Source organism: Protopterus annectens, chromosome 14.part0 (assembly GCF_019279795.1).
Source record: "Protopterus annectens isolate FY-2018-M chromosome 14.part0, PAN1.0, whole genome shotgun sequence".
NCBI classification, from domain to species: Eukaryota; Metazoa; Chordata; order Ceratodontiformes; family Protopteridae; genus Protopterus; species Protopterus annectens.
The window spans coordinates 527,558,096-527,582,401 of NC_056748.1; the positions used below are offsets into that span (position 1 = coordinate 527,558,096).

Sequence of the window (24,306 nt, forward strand, 5' to 3'; positions counted from 1 at the left end):
CCTTCCATTTCCTTGAAAAAGTCCTTAAAATTGTTTTAGTGAAACTTAAGCAATATTTTATGGGATAGCTAGCAGATATAACTAGTTGTCCAAAGACTAGTCTGTGTAAGCCCACCATTGGGGAAGACTAGAGACAGTGAATTCTTTCAAGCATATGTGTGTGAGGACTGACAGAAAGCTCTCTCATTTTTTATTGTATGTCAGTATGTGGCAGTCTAAAATGATTACATTATTGGATGTTTGCTACAGGCTGGATATGTACTTGACAAGCAATTATATAAAACCTTAGGAAATTTGACTTGCTTTCCAAAGTGGAATATCCCTTACCCCTGCTGATGAATTCTAGAAGCACTTAAGCCTGGTAATGAACAGTACTTAACAAGACTTTAAAGTTTATGGTTCAGTCCTCTGTATCGGAACATCACTGTATCAGTCTGTCTAAAGCAGGCTACCTACAGATCCTACTCCCATTTACTTCCATAACTGACAAGTTCCTTAAGAATGACTAAATGACTGTCGTTAATAAAGCTATTAATCCAATATCCCACCACTAAGCATTTTTACTCAGCCACTTCAGAGTCTAGAACCATTGACAGTGCAGTCACTGTATAGTCACAACCTTTTGCTATCATACTCTATGATCTCCTGTGTACTGCATTTAGCTGTATAAACACCAGAAGTGTAGCTAGGGTAGAATGCAATGATCATCTGCCCTTGGTGCAAAGTGTTAGGGGGGGTACCACTGGGTCATCAGTGCATTACTACAAGCATACATTAATGCTGGTATTGCATTTGTGGTCTGAAATGAAGCACCACTTTAGCGTTCCAAGTGTGACATAATTTTTTATGACATTTGCAGCAAGCAGTTTGCTACATTTTAAAATTAGAGTGTTTTTTTGTTTTTGCATTCACATTTGCAGTTTGAGCTGAAGCACTTTAGTGCTCCATGTTGTGGCATAAACTGTAGCAAACTGTTTGCTACAAAGAAATTTTTTTTTTTTTTTACTTCAAAAGGAGCATGGATTGGCAACAAAAGAATGGACCTATCTGGCTTGGTCCATAAATTAGGAATGCCAGAATGGCAAACAGACCTTTTTGTTTCTTTTTTTTTTTTTTTTTTTGCTCCTCACTTTTAAGTTGAGGAGAGAACAGATGAGGGTACCAAGTATCAGAATAGTTAGCTACACTTCTTATAAACAAGCTCAATAGACATTTGACATGAATTCAGCTCATTATGATGCTTGCCTTCCTTGGTTCAGAAATTTGCTTTTACTTTACCTGAAGTAGTTGTTTTGCTATATATTACATGTTGACTGAGGCTTAAGTTTAGCTCACTTTTTTAAGGATAGCTTCTGCGCCACATAATATCATACACTAAGTTAGCTAATACTGTAGTTTTGAGACTTTAATCTTGGTTGTTGGTTTTGTATTAGTTCTTCTGAACTCTATAAGATTTGTATATCAAATGACGTTGCATTTCACTATCTGATCTCTTATTGTATTCTGATTCTGTGCTGACTTTTAGATTATTTATGATTAGGTTGTCAGTGAAAAAGGTGCAGTTTGGTCCAATTTACGTAACCAATCAAAAAAGGCAAAAAATGCAGTGATATGTATATTGGTGTGTGCATATGTGTTATGAATGTTACTGACAGTCAGGGAAAATATCTAAATTTCAGTAACAGCCCCTTTTCCACCCAAACTGCAGAAGTGTTAGCTAGTACTACGGGACAATCTGCATAAGATATTTTTTTCCATCTGACTCACTTTCTGTGGGACTATGTAAATAACACATTCAGTCCGACTTGTCCACACTTTGTGCGACTTCATTTTTTTGCAGATGTTCGGGGTGACACTCTATCTTTTGTTACCTCATCAGTGGAAGTGAAGTATCTCCTCTCCAAACAATTGTACACTGTATTTCAAGACTAAGAAGCCCTTGCTGCTCACATGTAACTGAACCTCACATTTACTACAAAAATAAATATTAAAAAATAATGTTACTCTAAAAAAGTCAGGCAAATAATGAGCCAGCTGGCTAGGACCTTTGATACACTTGATATAATGTTAATCTAAAAGAAATCAGGCAGATAATGAGCCAGCCGGCTAGGACCTTTGATATACTTGATATGAGACTATACTTACTGTACCCACAGCTTGTGATGGTTAACTTACCCTGCTTTTCACCATCATTTTTTCCAATTCTTTACTTATATCTGTGAATGGTGGCCTTTTGTCTGGTTCCTGCTTCCAACAGCGTAACATCAAATTATACCTGCAGAAAAGAAAACATGTTTTTAAAGTGTAAGAGCACTAAGAAACTGAAAGCATCTCAAGAACAGAAATATGCCAGCTGGGTGCGAAAACAATACTAGCCCCCTAAACTAATCCACGTTTGTTGGAGGAATTTCAAGTGACACATTAATATTCTTTCTTTGTTTTCTATTTTAACAAGAGTCAGTGAAACAATGACATAAACAATCCAAAAGACACAACCAAAAAAAAAAAATAATATAAAAAAAAAATCGATAACAATGGCAAAACTTTTACTCACAAAAATATTGGGGTCATAAACTACTGATTAAACAAAGGTTTATTTATTTATTTATTTTATTTATTTTACATTTGTTGACCGGGCTAGTCCAACTGGATACATGTCCATTTTCAGTAGAGGCCAGGGGAGATAAGCTCCACTATAATCTGCATAAATACGAGACAGACAAAAAGTACAAAAAAAAAAAACAATCCAAAATACATAAACTTGAAAATATCCTTCAACAAGTTGATTTATACTGAAACTTAATTCTACTGTGGATGAGTACAAATGTTTAGCAAGGCAAACATTCAGTAATGTTTACCATGAGAAAGTCTTAGATAATTCACAAAGAGGGGAGTGAGAGGATTACTTTACTAAATTCAGCAAGGTGGGTGAGTGGAGGGGAGATGTAGAAAAAGGTAATACTGGGGGGGGGGGTTAGTCTGGGTCAGTACATGGACATAGCCATTGTAACTTTAGTTGAATTTTTAGTTGTTTTTTAAAGAGTGGTAATGATGAGAGGGATGTCAGTTTACTGGGAAGCTTGTTCCAGATTTTCCCCACTGAGTTTGAGAAAAGAGAGTTACCTGCCTTATTGTGGGATTTCTGAATGGTTACCAGTAGTTTATTTGCAGATCGAAGGGTAGTAAGGTTTATGTAGGGGAAGATGAGGTTTTTGAGAATAGGAGTTTTATTAGGCTGGTATAGAATATTATGGGTAATGGAGAGTTGTTGAAATTCAAGTTGGTTATTAAGTTCTAGCCAACCTAGAAGTTTGAGATTTAGACAGTGATGAGTTCTAAATGGGGAACCTGTAGCAAACATGGCAATATTGTTATAAGAAGTGATCAATTTGTTTAGGATGCTTTTGGAAAGATTAGTAAAAATAGGTGAGGCATAGAGGAGGGTGGAGATCAGATGGGTCTGGGCAATAGTAGCTCTAGCATCTGGGGTGAGAAAGGGTTTTATCCTATACAAGGATCCAAGTTTTCTTTTTACAGTTTTAATTGTAGCATTAATATGTGAATCAAAGTTGAGGTTGTTATCAATTATTATGCCTAAGAGTTTGGTAGTTGGGTCAGGAGCTATGATTGTGCTATCGATGGATGTAATAGAAAAATGAATCAGGGTGGATTTTATAGTAGGAGCGAAGAGTAGTAGTTTGGTTTTTTTAGCGTTTAGGAGTAGACAACATTGTTGGAACCAGTTTTCTACTTGGTTAAATACTGTTTGGGTGATGGAGTGCAGTTCAGATGAGGTGGAAGCTTTACAAATCAAAATGGAGTCATCTGCATATTGTATGCAGGTAGGTAGAGGTAATATAGTGGAAAGGTCATTAAAGAATATGGAGAAAAGTAGTGGTCCCAGGATCGATCCTTGAGGGACACCAAGGGTAATAGGGAGATGTTTGGATAGGTTGTTGTCCCACAGGACAGCCTGCTGTCTATTGTCCAAGTAGGACTTGAACCATTGTAGCGCTTGTGTGTCTAGTGAGAATGAATTTAGTGTGTTGAGAAGTATTTGATGGTTAATCATATCAAAAGCTTTAGATAGGTCAGTAAATAGTGCAGAGGAGAGCATGTTATTGTTACAATGTTTATTTATACAGTCCGTAAAGGATAGGAGGGCAGTGGTGGTACTATGGGATGGTCTAAAACAATGTTGACAGTCAGCTAGTAGATTATTTTGGAGGATGTGGTCAAGAAATTGTTGATGTATGCATTTTTCCATGATTTTGGCAAGTGGTGATAGTAGGGCTATAGGTCTATAGTTGGAGAGTTCAGTTGAGGTACCACCCTTGTGAAGTGGGATTATGTGAGAGATTTTCCAGAGTGAAGGGATGTAGCTTTCGGTAATGGTTCTGTTTATTAGGATAGAAATGGGATAGGCAAGAACTTTTGCAGCAGTTTGAAGGAATTCAGGTGGTAGGAGATCAGCTGAGGGAGTATAAGGTTTAAATTTATGAAGTTTATGAGTATAGATGTAGGTTGTAGGAATAGATTTTAGGTGAAAGGTAGATGGTAGGGATGTTAGGGAGGATGAGGGGGTAGAGTTAGCAGGTGGTAAGGTGTTAGCTAGAGATTGGACAGTTTCTTAAAAAAAATGTATTGAAAGCATCCGCTATCTGGATGGGAGAGTTTGGAGAGAGACTAGATGGGGTTGGTGTTTTGGAGTGGCCTGGATGTAATAGTTTCCTTATGCCTGACCAGAAGGTTTTGGGTTGACTTTGGTGCTTTTTCTGGAGTTTCAAGAAATAGTTTTTTTTTTCCTGAACGATTGATTTTTTGGTGGCATTTCTAAGCTGTCTAAAGAACTGCTGATCGATTGGGTCTTTAGTGTTTCACCATTTGGACCAGATTTTGTTTCTTTGAAGGATTTGTTGTCTGGTTTCTTTAGTAAACCATGGGGCTGCTTTGCTTCTAATTCTTATAGTGCATGAAGGGGCATGGAATTCAAGAATTTGTAGGAATTTGGAGTTGAAATAGGATACTGCTTCATCAAGTGGTAGGTGCCTTAAAGGTGACCAGTCACAGGATTGAAGTTCAGATTGAAAAGTTAAGGGGTCAAAGTGTTTTTTTGTTGCGGGTGATTTTAAAGGGAGTTTGATTTGGGATAAAGGATTTTTGTCTAGATAAATAGGTAAGTGAGTGGTCACTAATATCGTCACTAATATTCCAGTTTGAGCATCATATCCTGTCTCCTGTCCTTGTATTCCCCCAAAGTTTCTTCCTTTAGGACTATTTTCAAATGTCCATTCAGGGGTAGTAACAGGAATCAAGGTTATTTTTTTCTTTCTATCAATTCTGCTTTAACTGAAAGGGACGTGTTTTGCATCTCACATTTAGCAAGTAACAAATTTAGCTCTATAAAAATGTGACTACTCCTACCTAAGTATAAACATCTAAATGATAAATGTAAGAGAGGAGCTGTAGCACCAATAATATTACCTATAAAATTTGCTCTGCAGAGTTTTCTCCAGAGGATTCCAGTCTGAGCATCATATCCTGTCTCCTGTCCTTGTATTCCCCCAAAGTTTCTTCCTTTAGGACTATTTTCAAATGTCTGTTCAACTCTAGAATATTATGGCACTGAAAATAATCTGCCACAAGGACTTCAGTTTGAAAGAAATGTACTCAAAATATAGGTCATTTTACCAAAAACACGATTATTGAATTAATTTCTGATTAGCAACCTACAGAATTTAAAGTGTATTTTAAGACCATGTTCATTGTTGGGGCAAAGCCCACAATTTCCCTTACACTTTGGCTACAATTATAATCAACTCCAAGACCTCTGAAGTATGGGATAAAAAGAACCTGTCCTTTCTGAAAACCATTTATAAAACTTGGTATTTTCAACAAATTTGACAAAAATGCAGATTCCCACAACTGCCTGTCAATGATAATCAATCTGTCAAAAATGCTGATTCACACAGACAACTATCATAGAAAGTACAGTTGTGTACATTTACCATAAATGTAGATGTTCGAGTCTATTCACTGTTGCAGTCATCACATTTGCATTATCTGCCTGCAGGTAGCCCTCAGCTGGCCTGAATACCAGAGTCTTCGGATTCCTGCGCCGGATGCTGTCTCCTCTTCCATGACGTCAGGTCATCAGGGTATAAAACATGCAGCCGACGCCATTACATCAGTTTTTCTTGCCCCAGATGTCAGGTGCCCCCACAATGGGAAGCAATTATATGTTAAGGTACACCTCCAACCAGAAGCAAATACACCAGAAAAAATTTAAATATAACAAATCAGAAGGAAAGGTAGAGTCAAGAGAAATCAGGGGGCTGGAGGGAGAGTAACCAGGACTGCAACAGTGAATACACTCGAACATCTACATTTATGGTAAGTGTACACAACTGTACTATGTTCTTCGTGTTTCACTATTGCAGTCATCACATTTGGGTAGATTCCCAAAGCTAAGGAAGAGAGGAGGACGTTAAGGAGCATTAGGGCCGGCTATTAAGCCCTGCAAGACTGCAGTGGCAAAACCAGCACTGGATTTGGAAAAAATTGGCATGTGGTAATGCTTGGTGAAAGTATGTACAGAGCACCAGGTAGCAGCTTCTAGGATTTCCCTGGTAGGGACTCCTCTGAGAAAGGCTGCAGAGGTAGATGCAGCCCTGGTGAAATGTGATCTTATCCCCTGTGGGGTAGGTTTTCCATGGTGCTTGTAGCAGAAATTAATGCAATGGGCTATCCATTTGGAAATGGTTTGCTTTGAGATGGCCTTCCCCTCTGCCCCTGCAGCAAAGCCAACTAGTAGCCATTCAGATTTTCTGTGAGGCTTAGTCCTGTCCAAATAAAATCTAAGTTGTCTGTGCATATCCAGAGAGTGCAGTATTCGTTCCCCTTTGTTTTGTGGATTAGGGAAAAAGTAGGCAAATGAATGGACTGATTTAAGGCCACACTGGACACCACCTTGGGCATAAAGGAAGGACTTGTCCTGAGGGAAACCCTGTCTGCATGGAAGATAATGAAGGGTTCCACTGCCATGAGGGCCTGTAATTCAGACACTATTCTAGCTGAAGTAATGACTAGAAGAAAGGCTGTTTTCCAAGAAAGGAATTTCAACTCTGCTGTTGCAGCTGGCTCAAGGGGGGGGGGGGGGGTTGAGCTTTTCCAATACAAAATTAAGGTCCCAGGTTGGAGTGGAGGCTCTCCAGGGGGGCCTTAAATTTTTGGCCTGTCTAAGGAATTGCTTTAGCAGGGGTTGAGAGAAGAGGGGTGGCTCAGTATTATAATGTGCTGAAATGGCAGAGGCATGAATTTTAATTGATGAGAAGGATAGGTCCTTGTGTAGCATTCTGTTAAGTACTGAAGAATATGAGGTAAGCTGGGCACCGTTGTGTCTATCCCCTGAGTCTTGCTCCAAGAACAGTATCTTTTCCACTTTTCAGCATAGGATTTTCTAGTACTAGGCCTCCCTGCCTCCAGAATGACATCTAGCATCTGTTTACTGAGGAATGCTATTGGGGAGCTCAAGGAATTAGCCAGGCTTCAAAATTCAGGGTTTGAAGCTGAGGGTGCAGAATTTGGCCCACCTGCTGGGACAGTAGGGAAGGGGTATGAGGCAGGTACCATGGTTACAGCAGTGTCATACTGCACAAGAGGGGGTACCAGTGCTGGCACAGCCAGTCTGGTGCAATCAGAATTGTCCTTGGCTTGTCGTGTTTGATCTTTAGCAGAACTTTCAGGAGGAGCCGCAGAGGGGGAAAGGCATAAATGGAGAGGCTTTCCCAGGTAAAGTACAGGGCATCCACTTTCCAAGCTTGAGTGTGGGGAGTCCTTGTGCAGAATTTGTCCAATTGGTAGTTCTGAGGGGAGGCAAACAGGTCTACCTCTGGTGTCCCCCATTTGTTCCTCAAAAGGATGAATATTTTTGGTTCTAGCTTCCATTCGTGTGGATCCATGAGATTTCTGCTTAAATCGTCTGCCAGTGAATTTAACTTGCCTGGCAGGACTTGAGCTTGTAGGCGCACTTGGTAGCTTAAGGCTGTGTTCCACAGAGCCATGGCTAGTCTGCAGAGAGGGTACGAGTGAGTTCCCCCCTGCTTGTTTATGTACCACATAACTGTGGCGTTGTCTGTCTTTACCAATAGTTGTCCTGGAAGAATGCGGTCTTTGAAGGCTGTCAGGGAATTCTGTACAGCTAACATTTCTTTTTGACTGATATGCAGGTGCAGCTGTCTTGGGTTCCATTTGCCCTGAATGCACTGCTGTGCCAAGTGAGCCCCCCATGCATAGTCTGATGTGTCTGTTGTTAGGGTTTGGGTGGCAGGGGGTAGAGTGAAAGGTAGTCCCTTGTTGCGGTAGCAGGACTCTGCCCACCAAAGGAACTCTGTCTTTATGCAAGGAATGATAGGAATAATTGATTCCCGTCTTGAGAATGTTGACACCATAGGCTTTTTAGATACCATTGTAGTTTCCTCATGTGCAGTCTTGCATATGGAAGTAGTAGAATGCAAGAGGCCATGAACCCCAGAGCTTGCAGAATTTTCCTTGCAGATAGCTGAGGTTTTGTGGCCAAAAGTTTGAAGTAGGCTGCCAAATAAACTTGTTTCTCTGGAGTGAGGAAAGCCATCTGGGAAGTTGTGTTCAAGCTTGCTCCCAGGAATACAATCTGTTGTCAGGATACTAGGTGAGATTTCTTTTTGTTTATGGTGTACCCCAGTGATGTTAGAAGTTTCTTTATGAATGCCAGATGTTGTAATAGCAAGTCCTGGCTTTCTGCCTGAATCAAACAATCGTCCAAGTATGGGTATATTTGAATGTTTCTCTGCCTGCAAAATGCAATGGCTGGAGCTAGACACTTTGTGAATACCTTGGGCACAGCAGATAAGCTAAAGGGAAGTGCAAAGAACTGATAGTGCATGGAGCCTGCCCTGAAGCGTAGGCATTTCCTGCAAGATTCCCTTATTGGAATGTGCAGGTAAGCTTCCTTTAAGTCTAAAGTTGCCAGCCAGGCATCTTTGCCTAGCATAGGAAGAAGCTGTTGAAGGGTTAGCATTTTGAATTTTGGAATTACCAGAAAGGTGTTTAAAATAGAGAGGTCCAGTATAGGACACCAGGAGCTATCTTTTCTGGGTACCAGGAAAAGTCTTGAATAAAATCCTTGTACCCTTTGTTCTGCTGGGACAGGTAGAATAGCCCGGATACTTAGAAGAGAAAGAACCTGCTGTTGGGTCTCCACTCCCTGATTTGGGGGTAGGTCTGGCCAACCGTATGGGGTTGGTAGTGTGTGGAAATGGAATCTGTATCCTTGGGAAACTATGTTCAAAACCTATTTGTCCTGGGTAATGAGTTCCCAGTTTTTTGCATGGAAGGCGATCTTTCCTCTTAAGGCAACTGAGCAGGGTTTGGAAGGGTTAAGATTAAGTCATTGTGCTATTTTTTCATAGGGGAGTGGCTTACTATTCCCTGCTTTGGAAGTGGGAGCCCCCCACTTCTTAGGTCTGTGCACAGCCTGAGACTGTAACCTAGGTGGTCTGCTGTTCCTGGGTTTGGACTGAGTTGAGAAGGCCTGGAAGAGGCTGGAAAGGACCAATTCTTTCAAGACCAATGCCTACTAAATCTGAGAGGCTGTACTTGTAGGAAATCTTTAACAGTTTGCATAGATTTAGCTTTTTCCTCCATCCTTTTGAGGACTTTTTTTGCTTTGTTGCCAAAAAGTGGTCTTGGTTTAAGGGAGCATCCAGTAATTTAGCTTTAACATGATCTGGCAAGTTTTGCTCCTTAAGCCAAGCATGCCTTCTAAGTACAGACCCAGTGACAGCAGCCCTGTGAGATGTTTCTAAAGCATCAAAACCACATTGCAAAGTATGTTTACCAACTTGTTCTGCAGAATGCATTAAATCCTGTAATTCTTAGTGTTCAGCACAGTCAGGAGTAAACATAAATTTCTGTTTAAGTAGTCCCATAATATGCTGCTGACACTTTAACATGTGAAACTGGCAATTTAAAGCCCTAATGGCCAAAGTAGCAGAAGTATATACCTTCTTACCCCATCTGTCTAAGGCTCTAGAATCTCCATCAGAAGGGGTAGGATTATTAGCAACAGTAGCCTTAATGCCTTTTGGTCCTTGGGAAATGGTTTCTGGATCCGCCGTAGGATTCTTAAAGAGGAACTTGTGAGAGTCAGGTACTCTATAATACCTGTCAGGTTTTCTGGGAGCTGGAGGTAGAGTGTCTGGGGAAAGGCTAGATTCCAAGAAAGCATCATCAACAATGTCCAGGACTGGAGGCATAGCTAAAGGCCTGTGTTGAGGAAGGAGTAAGAATTCCCTAAGCCTCTTTTTGGAGTTAGAGAAATCCTGGCTTTCCCAGTGGAAATGCTCTCTAAGAGTGTGCAAGGTTTCACCAAAAGAAAAATCTTCTGGAGGGGAAGCAGAGGGAATGGAATCCTCTGCATCAGAATCCTCGTACGTAGATAAGGGCAAATCCTGGTAATCAGAAGGAACAGAAATTTCAGATTCCTGATCAGAAGAATCAGAAGGAAAATCAGTTCTAGGTCTCTTAGAGGGGGAAGGCTGGCTTCCCCTAATTAAAGTAATAAGGTCGTCAGCCATTCTAAGCATTTGTTTTTTATGCGTATGGGCCTGAGCCTGCGGTTTGGATGTTGGTTTCCTAGGCGTGGTGCGAGTTTTAGGCCTGGAAGAAGAAGATGGTGTCAGTTTAAAATGCAAGTCTGTAGGCCTGAATACACCCTCAGAAGCCGGTGCCTGCACAGCAGCTCTGGACCCATCCAAGATAGAGACATCCGCAGGTTCCATAGTCGAAGAAGCATCTCGCGGCATACTGGACTCCAAATGGGTATCAGTAGGGGCCTGCGAATCTGAAGTAGCGGGTATCAGTGGCTGTGAAAATGCCTCACTGAGTATCGGCGGACTGGCGACTAGCTTAATGGAAGCATCGTCGGCAGTTTTGGACCTATGTGGTCTGTCTCTGTCTTTATCCTTATGTTTTTTCGAAAGATCAGTAGTCAGATGGCCTAAAGAAGCCATTTCGGAGTACTGAAACTGAGTTCCAAAATAATTTGTTGCAAAGATAGCCCGACAATGAATAGTTCGGTGGTTGAACAAAGCACAAAACCGACAGCAAGGGACGTCGTGGTCTGGGCCTAAGCAAGGAATGCAGTACGAATGAAAATCTTTATGAGGTATTTGCTTTCCACAGTTAAGACAATTGTTAACTTTTACTGACATCAGTTGGAGCAAAAAAAAAAAAAGATCCCCAATGGGGTACTTATCTTTTTATGAAGACTTTGGTTCTGAAACTCGAAAATGAAAATTTCAGGAGTTGGCCGACCGGCACTTGCAAACTGCTCCTGCTTCAGGCACCACACAGCAGGAAAGACTGATGTAATGGCATCAGTTGCATGTTTCATACCCCTGCCGACCTGACGTCATGGACGAGGAGACAGCATCCGACGCAGGAATCCGAAGACTCTGGTCTTCAGGCTGGCTGAGGGCTACCTGCAGGCAGATAACCCAAATGTGATGATTGCAGCAGTGAAACATGAAGAACATCTGTCTTGCTGTCACAATCCAAAGGTCATATGTTAAAATACCAAGGAATTCTCAATGCCCCACCTAAAGGAAATGGTTAAGGGCATATAAGAGAAGAACCTGGAAGAGAAACTTCTAGACCTTTGCAGCCTCAGTTATCAGGTGGCCAAGCACTCTATTAAGTTAGCTATAATCTAGTAAATGCATCACACTGGGCAGCAGCTATGAAATCAGTCTTACGGCATTCCAGCCTGAAGGCAGAGATCCTTAATGTCCCACTGCACAACAAGCTTCTCTTTAGAATCCCTCTCGAAAATGTGTTTAAAAGTGTAGTGGAAAAGAAGATTATGCTGTCTGTGAAATAATTTATTTCTCTTTCCCACGCCAAAATATAGCAGAACTAGTCTTTCTACCATAGGCAAGAAAAATGAATGCAGCAGAGGGCTATGAAAGGCTAGTATAAGAAAACATGGCAAGCAGACAGAATGAGAAAGCAAGGAAGCATTCAGGGTTGAGACCATAACAGGGAGAAAATATGACTTATCTATGCTCATTCCTCTCCCCACTCCCACAAATCCCACCAGTATGACTTAGCCATGCTCAGTCCTCACTCATCCACCCAGCCCAGACCCTCAATATCTTTTTCTCAAGCCCATCCCATAAAAAGAATAAGGTCATTTAGGCCTCACAAATGGGAGGAATTCACCCAAGATAAAATTGTGCTTCAGGATTTTAAGGCAGGGGCACAAACTACAGTTATTAAGAATGCCATCATTCTCAGGTACCCCCCTTTGGTCTCACGGGGACAAAAACAGTTAGTCCAACTACTTCTGTAAGACCTACTTTTGCATAGTTCCATAGAGAATGTACCAAGAGCAAAAGAAGGCACAGGCTTCTACTGCAGTTTGTATTAGGTGCTAAAAAATGAAAGCACATGGAGATCCCTATTGGGCCTTTCAAGATTTCTAAAGATAACAAAATTCAAAATGCTAGCATTGTGGGACCTTCTACCTCACCTCTTCCCACAGGCTTACATGGTCATCTTGGACCTAAAGGATGCCTACCTACATAGACCCATAGACAGAATGGGCAGACAAATTTTCCAGTTTGAAGCAGGTGGTTGCCATTACCAGTTCACATTTTTGCCCTTTGGTTACTCTACTTGCACCAACAGTGTCCACAAAGTGCCTAAATTCAGTAATTGCTCACCTCAAAAAAAAAAAAAAAAAAACACTCACATATACCCCTTACCTGGAGTCGTTACCTCATTCAAGCAGCAAATCATTGGAGATTTAGAAGGCTCTACAATTCACTCTAACTTACTTTCAAAATCCAGGCCTTGATGTCAAACTTTCAAAACCCATTTTTGTACCCAGCAAACATCTTGTTTCTAGGGACACTACTGAACACAGAACACCAGAGGATCTTCCTCCTATTAGACAAAGTGTTTTTCCTAACAAATTTCATCAGGTAAGTAACACAGCAGAACGAAATTACTGTAAGGTGACTTCTAAGAATGCCAGAATATATGGTGCCTTCAGTTGTGATGGTAACCCCAGCATGGTTTCATGTAAGGAAGCTACACCAGTACCTGTGGTATAGATGGTGACAGTATACCCACTTCCTGCAGTACCCCATGAGTATAAATGGTGACAGCATGCCCACTTCCTGCAGTACCCCATGAGTATAGATTGTGGCAGCATACCCACTTCCTGCAGTACCCCATGAGTATAGATTGTGACAGCATACCCACTTCCTGCAGTACCCCATGAGTATAGATTGTGTCAGCATACCCACTTCCTGCAGTACCCCATGAGTATAGATTGTGACAGCATACCCACTTCCTGCAGTATCCCATGAGTATAGATTGTGACAGCATACCCACTTCCTGCAGTACCCCATGAGTATAGATTGTGACAGCATACCCACTTACTGCAGTATCCCATGAGTATAGATTGTGACAGCATACCCACTTCCTGCAGTACCCCATGAGTATAGATTGTGACAGCATACCCACGTCCTGCAGTACTCCATGAGTATAGATTGTGACAGCATACCGACTTCCTGCAGTACCCCATGAGTATAGATTGTGACAGAATACCCACTTCCTGCAGTACCCCATGAGTATAGATTGTTACAGCATACCCACTCCCTGCAGTACCCCATGAGTACAGATTGTGACAGTATACCCACTTCCTGCAGTACCCCATGAGTATGGATTGTGACAACATACCCACTTCCTGCAGTACCCCATGAGTATAGATTGTGACAGCATACCAACTTCCTGTAGTACCCCACAAGTATAGATGGTGACAGCATACCCACTTTCTGCGGTACCCCATGAGTATAGATGGTGACAGCATACCCACTTCCTACAGTACCACATGAGTATAGATTGTGACAGCATACCCACTTCCTGCAGTACCCAAGTATAGATGGTGACAACATACCCACTTCCTGCAGTACCCCATGAGTACAGATTGTGATAGCATACCCACTTCCTGCAGTACCCCATGAGTACAGATTGTGACAGCATAAAAACTTCCCGCAGTACAACATGAGTATCGATGGTGACAGCATACCCACTTCCTGCAGTACCCCATGAGTATAGATGGTGACAGCATACCCACTTCCTGCAGTACCCCATGATTCTATTGTCCTGCAAAAAGAAAGAGCTCTTATGGTGGACTTAATATTAACGCCTCAATCAGGGGAGTGCCTGTCAGCGTAGGCACAGATGCTCACCACAGACTGCTCAGGCATGGCCTTGGGAACCTATCTGGAGGAGCTAAGGGGTTTTGGAACAAAGCCCCAAATCAGTGAAAACTAACATAAAAGAAATGCTGGCAGTCATGCCAGTCATCATGGCATTCAAGATCATTTGGCAACATGAAATTTAACACATTCCTACAGTCAATGCCACAGTGATGCAGTACATCAATAAGCAAGGAGGAAGCTATTCCTACTTGTGCAGGTTAGTAGAGCAAACATGAGCTGGCCTAGGAGTCAGGAATAACCCTCAGAATGTCTTGCATCCTATTATAGGAAAACTACTTAGCAAACCAGATGGGCAGGACAAAAGCAGATACACGCTAGTGGATGCTAAACAGGTGTATACATGTGGTAATAAGAGCATCAGTCATCCAGTCAGCCAGAAAGGAGAAGTGTGGGATGTGTCAGACCAGAACGGTACCTAGGCCATCTGATGCTCTGTGCTTTTCTCAAGCTGATAGCCCCCTCAATTTCAAAGTAATAAAAAAAACCCTTCTTCACTCCTTCTTATAAACTGTTTACTACAGCTTTAACAATTAACTTGTTACAGTTTTTGTCACACACTCACACACTGAGCACTAAAACACTTTAGCAATGACTGCAAAAGCAATATCAAAATTCATTTATAAAGTCACAATATCCTCACAGATTCAATAAATCAATGCTAATAGTGTTGTCCAGTATTACTCACATCTGCCAATTGTGCACTATAACAGGCTTGAACCTGGGGCAGCCACCCCCTTTGACCCAGACTAGTTATGGTTTTATACCTTTTTGCAGTAACAAAATACAAGCAATAGAGGCCTGACCAAAAAAGCCTTCTCCATAAGCTGGGCAGGTCTTTCTGTCTGTGCTTTTTCTTTGAATACCCATAATCCCCATGATAACACAGAATATAAAGGAAGACCCCTTATGACCCAGGAAGCATTGTGTTCTCTGTTTTTTTGAGTCTAGTGAGGACAGAGCCTGTAATGTTGCCCCGGCATATGGACATCTTGGCACAAAACAATGGATCACTCATACAACCCAGTATGAAAAACCAAAGGCTGACAATCTAGATGATGTAGCTCTCATTCACTTTAGGCACATGCTTCTAGAAGATATTCTGTACATTCTAATGGCGACACAAGGAAATCATACTTAACTGAATGGAAAAAATTCTCCCTTTGGTGCCAATGGTGGGGTCAGGATCCAACTGCAACTTCTGTGTCCTTAAGTGTCACAGGTTCATAGGTGTATACTGTGCTAACAACCACCAGGGCCTTTATAAACCTATCATAAAAATCCAACCCAGTTGTATCCATAGGTACCATGGTTGTTTATTAGGAAGTGGTATGTTAGGAAGTTTCTAGAGGTTTTGGTGGGGTATCTTAGTTTGGGCATTACAGTTTGCCTCTGCCTATCAGAGATGTGGGGGGCAGACCTGGGGTGAATATCTGTTTTCCCCTCCATTGCTCAAAGTTATGCTTAAATAGGATTAGGATGGACTCACATGGATGGAGAACCTACTTCAGAGCATGGGGATGCCATGAGACACATATCTGTTTCACCAACATCTCTTATTATGTCGCAAACAAAATTTAAATCCTTGGATCTAGTGGTTCTGATGCTGTTAGTTTTGCAGATATGCAAAAGGTCCATCAGAGCTGGATCCCAGAATGCCTTGTATGCCAGGCATAGATTACCTGTCAGTAAACTGTAGAAGATAAGTATAGAGATAGGGCTTTAAGGTTATCCATATAGGACAATGTGTTTAAACCCTGGATTTTCTAGATAAGGAATCTTTGTGGGTGTTTCAACTGTCACATATGTCTGGTCAGGCACATGCTGAAAGGGGCATTATACTCAAGGATGGGTCTGATAAGGCATGTATAAAGTGACACTGCGACTTCCTAGGAACTGGATGCCATGCCTTTACTTATAAGGTGGATGACAGAATGATTTTCTTACTACCTTGGGCACATGTTGGTCAAAATCCAGATTACTGTCTACATATGTTCCCAGAATCCTGATTACTGGGCCAACTCATAGGGTGTCCTATCGATGGGGCAATTAGCCTGGGTGGCAGTTTTCCCAAAAGGCACTCTAATATATTTTTTGTCATTGAGTTTTAATCGTAACTTTGGCACTAATCATTTGTCTGTGTTAGATCCTCTTGTAAGATGCTTGTGTAATGGGGAAATCTATGATCATTCCAAATTTGCAGTCATCTGCAAGCTTGGTCTGCCAAATGTCCTTGATATTAGCTTGTACCTCAGGGAAGCAGATGCAAAATAGCAGCAGTCATAACGTGGAACCCTGAGGTACCCCGTTGGTGACTGGTCTCTTACTGGAGGTGGTCTCATCAATCCTGACTTCCTGGGACCTTGTCTGTGAGTCAGCTGGATATCCAGTGAGTTATGTAGGAGTTTCTGCCCATTTTGATGAGTTTATCAACTATACCCGAGTGGGGTATTGTATCAAATGCCTTAGCTAGGTCAAGGAAGGTGATATGCATTGTTTTCCTTTCATCCATTCCCTTGGTGACCTTCTCAAAGACATCCACCAGGTTTAGTATTTTAACTTTCCCTTGACAAAGCTAGACTGTGTTGGGTCTAACATTTGAAGGCTGCCTATGTCTTTGTTGATCATTTCCATGACAATTATTTCCATGGCTTTGCATATTAGACTAGTCAGAATAATAGGTCAGTAGTTTCTGGGGTCAGTTGATGGTCCATCCTTGTGAAGTGGGATAACCACTGCAGTCCTCCATTCTTGTGGTACAAAGCCTGTTTTGAGGCTACAGTTGAAAAGTGGCTCAAGTGGTTCTGATAGAACATGTTTCAATGTACTTTGGCATATTGCCGGGGCCCACTGAGGCCATGTTTGGGACTTTTTGAGTGCTGCCAGGACCTGTTCCCTGTTAATAGCTGGGGGGGGGTTATTCTAGTAGGTATTCATGGGGCAAGGCAGGGGAATAGGGAGTGAAGTATGAGCTGAATATTTCAGCCAGCAAATTCACTATGTTGCTTTACACAGTGAAAGTGGTACCACTGACCACCAGTTTTGCACACTGATGTGTGCTGCCTTTGAGGTTTCAGGAAATAGCTGTCGAAGGCCTTGTGGTTGTCTTTAGCCTGTCAGGCTATCTTGACCACATAACTGGCCTTGTTGAACTTAACTAGTCCTCTTAGTTTCCTGCTTAATTCGAGAGCTCATATCATTATGGGAGTTGCTCTTCCTGACTTTAGCCATGAGTTTTTCCTTTTTTTATATACTATGTTAAGGTTAGGAGTTTGTTTTGGGTTTACTTCTAGTGGGTAAAGCAACCTTTATACAGCCATTTACATAGTTGTACATGGTCTCTTTTGACCAATTATGTATATGTTGTGGTGAACTCTGGGGCGGGAGGGGCATTGAATTTTGACAAAGTATCACTTAATAGGATGTAGTTTGCTTTGGAATAGTTCCTGACTGCTGCAGAGTTTGCTGGAGTTGGAGAGCTGACTTTTATTTTGAAGGAGACAGCTTTGCAATCCAATCTCACCAGTGTGGACGCGACACTGGGGGGTAAGGGGGTGGATGGGTGTGCAGTGCTCTCTGATAATGGTATATGGATCTGGATAATGGTACCAGGTCCAGCATGTTAGAACCTCTGGAGGATGTGTGCACTATCTGGTCAAGGGGATTTGTGTTACTAATGTCCAGGGATCATTGTGCCAGTAAGTATGAGGCAGTGTATGTTTCCCAGTCTAAAGAGAGGTAGTTAAAGTCTCCCACAAATAGGTATTTGGTTTAATTGTGAGCATCTCCAGTAGGTTTAGGTACAAGCTATGGTATTCTAGGGACATAGAGGGTGACTTATAACTTGCTAGGATATGGTATGGTGATTCGCATGTGGAAAAATTCTAGTGCATCATCCTGTTTAACCAACCTTGAGTCATGCTTGCTGATAATATAGATTGAGACCCCTCCACCTTTTGTCTCTGTCTGTGCAGCTGATGGTTTAAGTGTGTGGAATGCACTAAAGCCTTACAATGCTGGAGTACTTTCTGCAGCTTTAAATCATGTTTCATTAACAGCATAGATGTCTATATTCTCCAGAGTGAGGAGAGCTTGTAGGGTGTGGATTTTCTAGTGCAGGCTCTGGCATTGAGCAGTAACACTTTAGGTTTCTTTGGGTTTTATTTGCTATGTTGGTAGTTTTGTTTATTTGGCATTGCCTAAAAAAGCCTATAAGAGGTTGGATAAAGTTTTAGCCAATATTCAGAAGCCTAGTGGAGGCAGGTGCAGACCATCCTTTGCACTTCAATACAATGCAGTGCGGAAACAGAAGATTTCTGTTTCCTACACTGTAGTGCGATCTTGGAGTTGGTATATTTAAGTAGTGGTGGGTGTGGGGGGTTCAGGGGGGCTTGCCCCCTGCTTACAACCTTTTGTTTTATTTTTTTTTTGTTTTAGAAAATGTTTTATTACTGATTCGATGTTTTAGTACTTCGATCAGTAAAGTTCAATGTTTACGGATTCGAAGTAGTAAATCTTCGATCATGTAATATAGACTCGTATTTCACCTACCCTGGTAAACAACGAAGCAATGTGACTCATAAACAAAATGAAGTGAGTAAGCGATCATGGAAATGTGTTTAAAGGGGAGACAGACTTTCTCAGTATACTATAAAGTAGCATTCACTTTGGTACCATTACTAATAAGCTATGTACATATTTTTGCCTGATTTATGTTAACGGTAAAACATACTGGGGTATAAAGAAATATACTGTGAAGTGCTTTAATATTATAATGCAGTGGTGCACATGAAAGCAAAAATTTGGCATACTATAAAATAAATTCTGGGCTCAGTTTTTAGGCTAACATTCGAAGGAAGCTTAATGTTCATAACTAAACATGATACAGAATGAGACTGATTTGTATAATGAAATAGTATCTGGGATGCCAAACCTGAGATAAGATCAGTTGTTTGTCAGGATTACAGTCACTAATATCAGCTTACCATCAGTATGAGATCTGGAATTGCTTTTTTTTTATTTTATTTTATAAGTGCTTCATCTAACTGGTTAGAAGACATTAAGCAATATTTGTCTGTCTGTCTATCTATCTTTCTTTTATCTATTTATATATTTATCTACTTATCTACCTGTCAGTCCATATGTTTGTCGGTCTGTCTATTTATACCTGTCTGTCTGTCTATCTTACAGGTAAGTGAGCTGGACCATTTAGGTTCTTTTTCAGTCACAACTTACTTAAACAGAAAAGATAAATGGAAACATAAGACAGTAAAAGAAACAATAATAGTACATCATCAGTTTGGAACTTAAACAGTAACTAACAGGTGCCGGAATTTGGCAATCTGACTAGGGATGCAACATCTCCCCACCGTAAATATTATAATGAACATGTGGTTGTCGATATGGGAATGAATAAGTCCCTGCTATGAAGAACACTTTTGGCTGACATCAAGGAGTGAAACAATATTAATTTCATGAACTGTAATTGTACTTTGACTTAGGAGTAGGGTCCATTGCTATCATGGTATTATAAACCCAAATGATTTGGAGAAATTAAAAAGGGTGAAAAAGGTTAGGTGTTCCACTCTAGGCCAGATGCATGGAGACATACTGGATCTCTCCATGCATGTCTGACACAGGTAAAACACTAGTCTTAAGCAGTATTTTGTATCACCAGGAATGATGCCACAGTACAAGAGCAAAATAGTTGGTTTTAATGATTGGTTTACTAAGTGGTGTCATTTAGTGGGGGTCCAGTTTGTTCGGCATTGGAGGTAAAGATTGACAGTACTGTCCAAGGCCTTGCAAGGAATGTCTTTCACCTATCCCCTTGTTGCTTCTGTATACATTCCCCTCTTTACCTAGGTTCAGTGCCTGCATTTCATTCAGACGTACAGGGATGTTAGGGGGCATCTCCATATTTATGCATGAACCCATCGGTTCACAGCAGATCCTTCATCACACCAATGTAGAACTTTCTGAGATAATGGTCATCTTAACAAAAAAAAAAAAATCCCCTTTAAGTCTCATCAGATCATGATGTATAGTTAAAGCATGTGGGAAATATATCTATTAAACCTAATACATTACATTTAGGTGGTTTACCTATCCATTCGTGAACTGGTAAAACTATATAACCAATGGTAGATATGCACACTAATTCTTAGGTTTTGTGAATGCTAATTCACTAGGCCAAATTGTTCACCCCCACTACTTTCGTAAGTATTCTAAATCTTCTAATATCGCCTATGTGTGCACTCCCCCCAAGTGTCTCCTCATCCTAGTGAAAGTCTACGCATGGAAGTCTTAGCACAAGATTATCTTCTCCCTTAAAATGAATACTATCCCCTTAGCCCTACTGCATTTAGAGACTATTCCACACCTAATCTCTCGCAACTTTCTGGCAGTAAGAGAAATGCAAAAGTACAGTTTTGTACCTACCATAAATGTAGATGTTTGAGTGTATACACTGCTGCAGTCATTACACTTGGGTTATCCTGCCATCAGGTGGTTCCTCAGTCGGCCAGAGTTCCAAAGTCTTGGTCCGGCGTTGGTTGCTGTCGCTTCTTCCCTGACGTCAGTGTGCCAGGGGTATATAAGATGCAACCGACACCATTTTCTTCAGATTTTCTTGCTCCAGATGTCAGGTGCCCCCCAAAAGGTAGGCAATGTAAATTGCTAATAAAACATATATAAGAAATGCAATCAAAAACTTTCAGTTACCAGCAAATACTCCACATAGGTAGTAAAGGGTAGAAAGCATAGGTAAATACCAGCAAGGAAGAGGGGAAGGAGGGAGGGTAACCTAGACTGCAGCAGTGTATACACTCGAACATCTACATTTATGGTAGGTACAAAAATGTACTATGTTCATCATGTTACACTGCTGCAGTCATTACACTTGGGTAGAATCCCAAAGCTGAGGTTGGGTGGCTGGTTCTATAAGGCATTAGGGGTGGCTATAAGGCCCTGCAGCACTGCAGTGGCAAAGCCAGCTCTGGATTTAGAGTAAAGAGGCAGGTGGTAATGCTTGGTAAAGGTATGCACAGAACTCCAAGTTGCTGCTTCCAAAATGTCCTTGGTAGGTACTCCTCTGAGGTAGGCAGTTGAAGTGGCTGTAGCCCTGGTGGAATGAGACCTGATGCTGCTAGGTACAGCTTTCCCATGTTGTGTATAGCAGAAACGTATACAGTGCCCTATCCATTTTGAAATGGTCTGTTTTGAAATAGCTTTTCCCTGTGCTCCTGCAGCATATGCTACAAACAATTGCTCAGTTTTCCTGAAAGCTTTCGTTTTGTCTAAGTAGAAGCGTAACTGTCTGTGTATGTCCAAGGAATGCAGGAGTCTCTCCCCTTTATTCTGTGGATTTGGATAAAATGTTGGCAAGTGAATAGTTTGGTTTAGAGCCACACTTGATACCACCTTTGGCATAAAAGTAGGGTTTGTTCTTAAAGACATCCTGTCTTGGTGGAAAATGATGAAAGGTTCCACTGCCATTAGTGCCTGTAATTCTGAAACTCTTCATGCTGAGGTTATTGCCAGGAGCAGAGCAGTTTTCCATGAGACACATTTTAAGTCTGCTGAGTTAGCTGGCTCAAAAGGTTAAGTTAAAAAGTTAATTTTTCCAAGATGAAGTTGAGGTCCCAAGTTGGAGTTGGTGCTCTACGGGGCTGTCTTATGTTTTTAGCCCCTCTGAGGTATTGTTTTAGCAAAGGATGAAAGAAAATTGGTGGGTCTGTGTTGTAATAAGCAGAGATGGCAGAGGCGTGGATCTTAATGGAAGAAAAGGATAGGCCTTTGTCCAGCATCTCAGTTAAATGTTGTAGTATCTGAGGAATATTTGGGACAAGAGGGTCAAGGCTGTGAGCCTGGTTCCAGGCACAGAATATCTTCCATTTATCCAAATAGGCTTTCCTGCTGCTAGGCCTTCTGGCCTCCAGAATGACATCCATAACAGCTTTAGAGAGAGGTATTGCTTGCTTGACTAAGGAATCTGCCATGCAGCCAGGTTTAAAGTCTTGAGCTGGCTGTGAAGTATCTGATTGTTTTGCTGAGTCAGAAGATGTGGGATTTGAGGCAAAATCCATGGTGGACTTTGTGCTAAGTTCTTTAAGATTGGGTACCAGTGCTGGCGTGGCCAGTCTGGGGCAATCAGGATCATCTTTGGCTTTTCTTGCCTGGCTTTTAGAAGTACCTTTGAAATGAGAGGCAGTGGTTGGAAGGCATATACTTGTAGGTTTTTCCAGCTGAATGAGAGGGCATACACTTTCCATGCTTGTGTGTGGTAAGTCCTTGTGCAGAATTTCTGTAGCTGGCAATTCATTGGGGAGGCAAACAGATCTATGTCCAGGCTCCACCTTTTTTGTGTTATCATGCTGAATATTTGTGGATGTAATTTCCACGCATGCAGATCCATGATGTTTCTGCTTAAGTCGTCTGCCAGTGTGTTTTTCTCTCCTGGCAGGAATTGTGCTTGCAGATGAACTTGATAGGTTAGAGCTGTGTTCCACAAGGTCATGGCTTGTCTGCAGAGGGGATAAGAATGAGTGCCCCCTTGCTTGTTTATGTACCACATAACTGTGGTGTTGTCTGTCTTTAGTAGTAGTTGTCCTGGATGCAGAAGGTCCTTGAAAGCTATAAGGGCATTTTGTACAGCTAGCATCTCTTTTTGATTGATGTGAAGATGTCTTTGTTCTGCGGGCCACTTGCCCTGAATACATTTTCCTGCCATGTGTGCTCCCCAGGCGTAATCTGAAGCATCTGTTGTCAATGTTTGCCTGGCTGTGGGTTGAGTGAAAGGCTGTCCCTTGTTGAGGTGACAGGCTTGTGCCCACCATCAAAACTCATGTTGAAGGCAAGGAATAAGTGGTATTACTGTTTCCAAACTGTGACAGTGTTGAGACCAGACACTCTTTAGGTACCATTGTAGTTTCCTCATATGCAGTCTGGCATATGGAATTAGTAGTATGCAAGATGCCATGTACCCCAAGGCCTGCAGAATTTTTCTTGCAGGGAGTTGGGTTTTTGTTGCCATCAATTGGAAATATTGAGTCAGTTGTCCTTGCTTGTCTGGCGTGAGATAAGCCATCTGGGCTGTTGTATTTAAGCTGGCACCCAGGAATATTATCTCTTGTGAGGGCACTAGTTTTGACTTCTTTTCATTTACTGTGTACCCTAGGCAAATTAGCAATCTTTTTACAAATGCCAGATGCTTTAGAAGAATGTCTTTGCTCTCTGCTTGAATAAGGCAGTCATCCAAGTATGGGTAAATTTGAATTCCTTTTTGTCTGCAAAATGCAATCACTGGTGCCAGGCATTTTGTAAAGACCCTGGGCACAGTAGATAAGCCAAAGGGCAGTGCAGAGAATTGGTAATGCATTGAACCAGCTAAGAATCTGAGGTATCTTCTGCAATTTTGTCTGATAGGGACATGCAGGTATGCCTCCTTGAGGTCCAAAGTAATGAGCCAAGCTTTCTTGCCCAGCATGGGAAGAAGCTGCTGTAGTGTCAACATTTTGAATTTTGGAACATCCAGGTAAGTATTTAGAGAAGAAAGATCCAGAATGGGCCTCCAGACTGTCCTTTGTGGGAACCAGAAAGAGCCTTGAGTAAAATCCTTGTCCTTGCTCCTGTGTAGGTACCTTTTGAATAGCTTTCATGTCCATGAGTGCTGTAATTTGTCTGTGAGCCTCTGCTCATTGATTTGGTGGCAGGTTTGGCATTCCCTTTAACCTTGGCAGAGTGTGAAAGTGGGACCTGTAACCTTGAGATACAACATTGAGAACCCATTTGTCTTTGGTGATCATATGCCAATTGTGACAGAAAAGTGCTAGTTTTCCCCCCAAGGGGGCTGCCAAGAGAGAAGTGCTTGGCAGCTGTAGTGGGAAATCATTGGGGCTGTTTTCTGTAAGGTTGAGGCCTGTCTTCCCCTCCTTTCTGGGTTGAAGCACCCCATTGTCAAGGCTTGTAAGAACCT

The 24,306-nt window shown here is 41.6% G+C and overlaps 1 protein-coding gene across 1 annotated transcript in view; it reads right to left on the bottom strand.

Moving 5' to 3' along the window:
* Positions 1-24,306, bottom strand: part of RET (ret proto-oncogene) — a 314,327-nt gene that overhangs the window by 12,145 nt on the left and 277,876 nt on the right. The window contains exon 16 of the mRNA XM_044056282.1: positions 2,176-2,275. Coding sequence (XP_043912217.1) covers positions 2,176-2,275 — 100 coding nt within the window. The remainder of the gene's footprint in view (positions 1-2,175; positions 2,276-24,306) is intronic.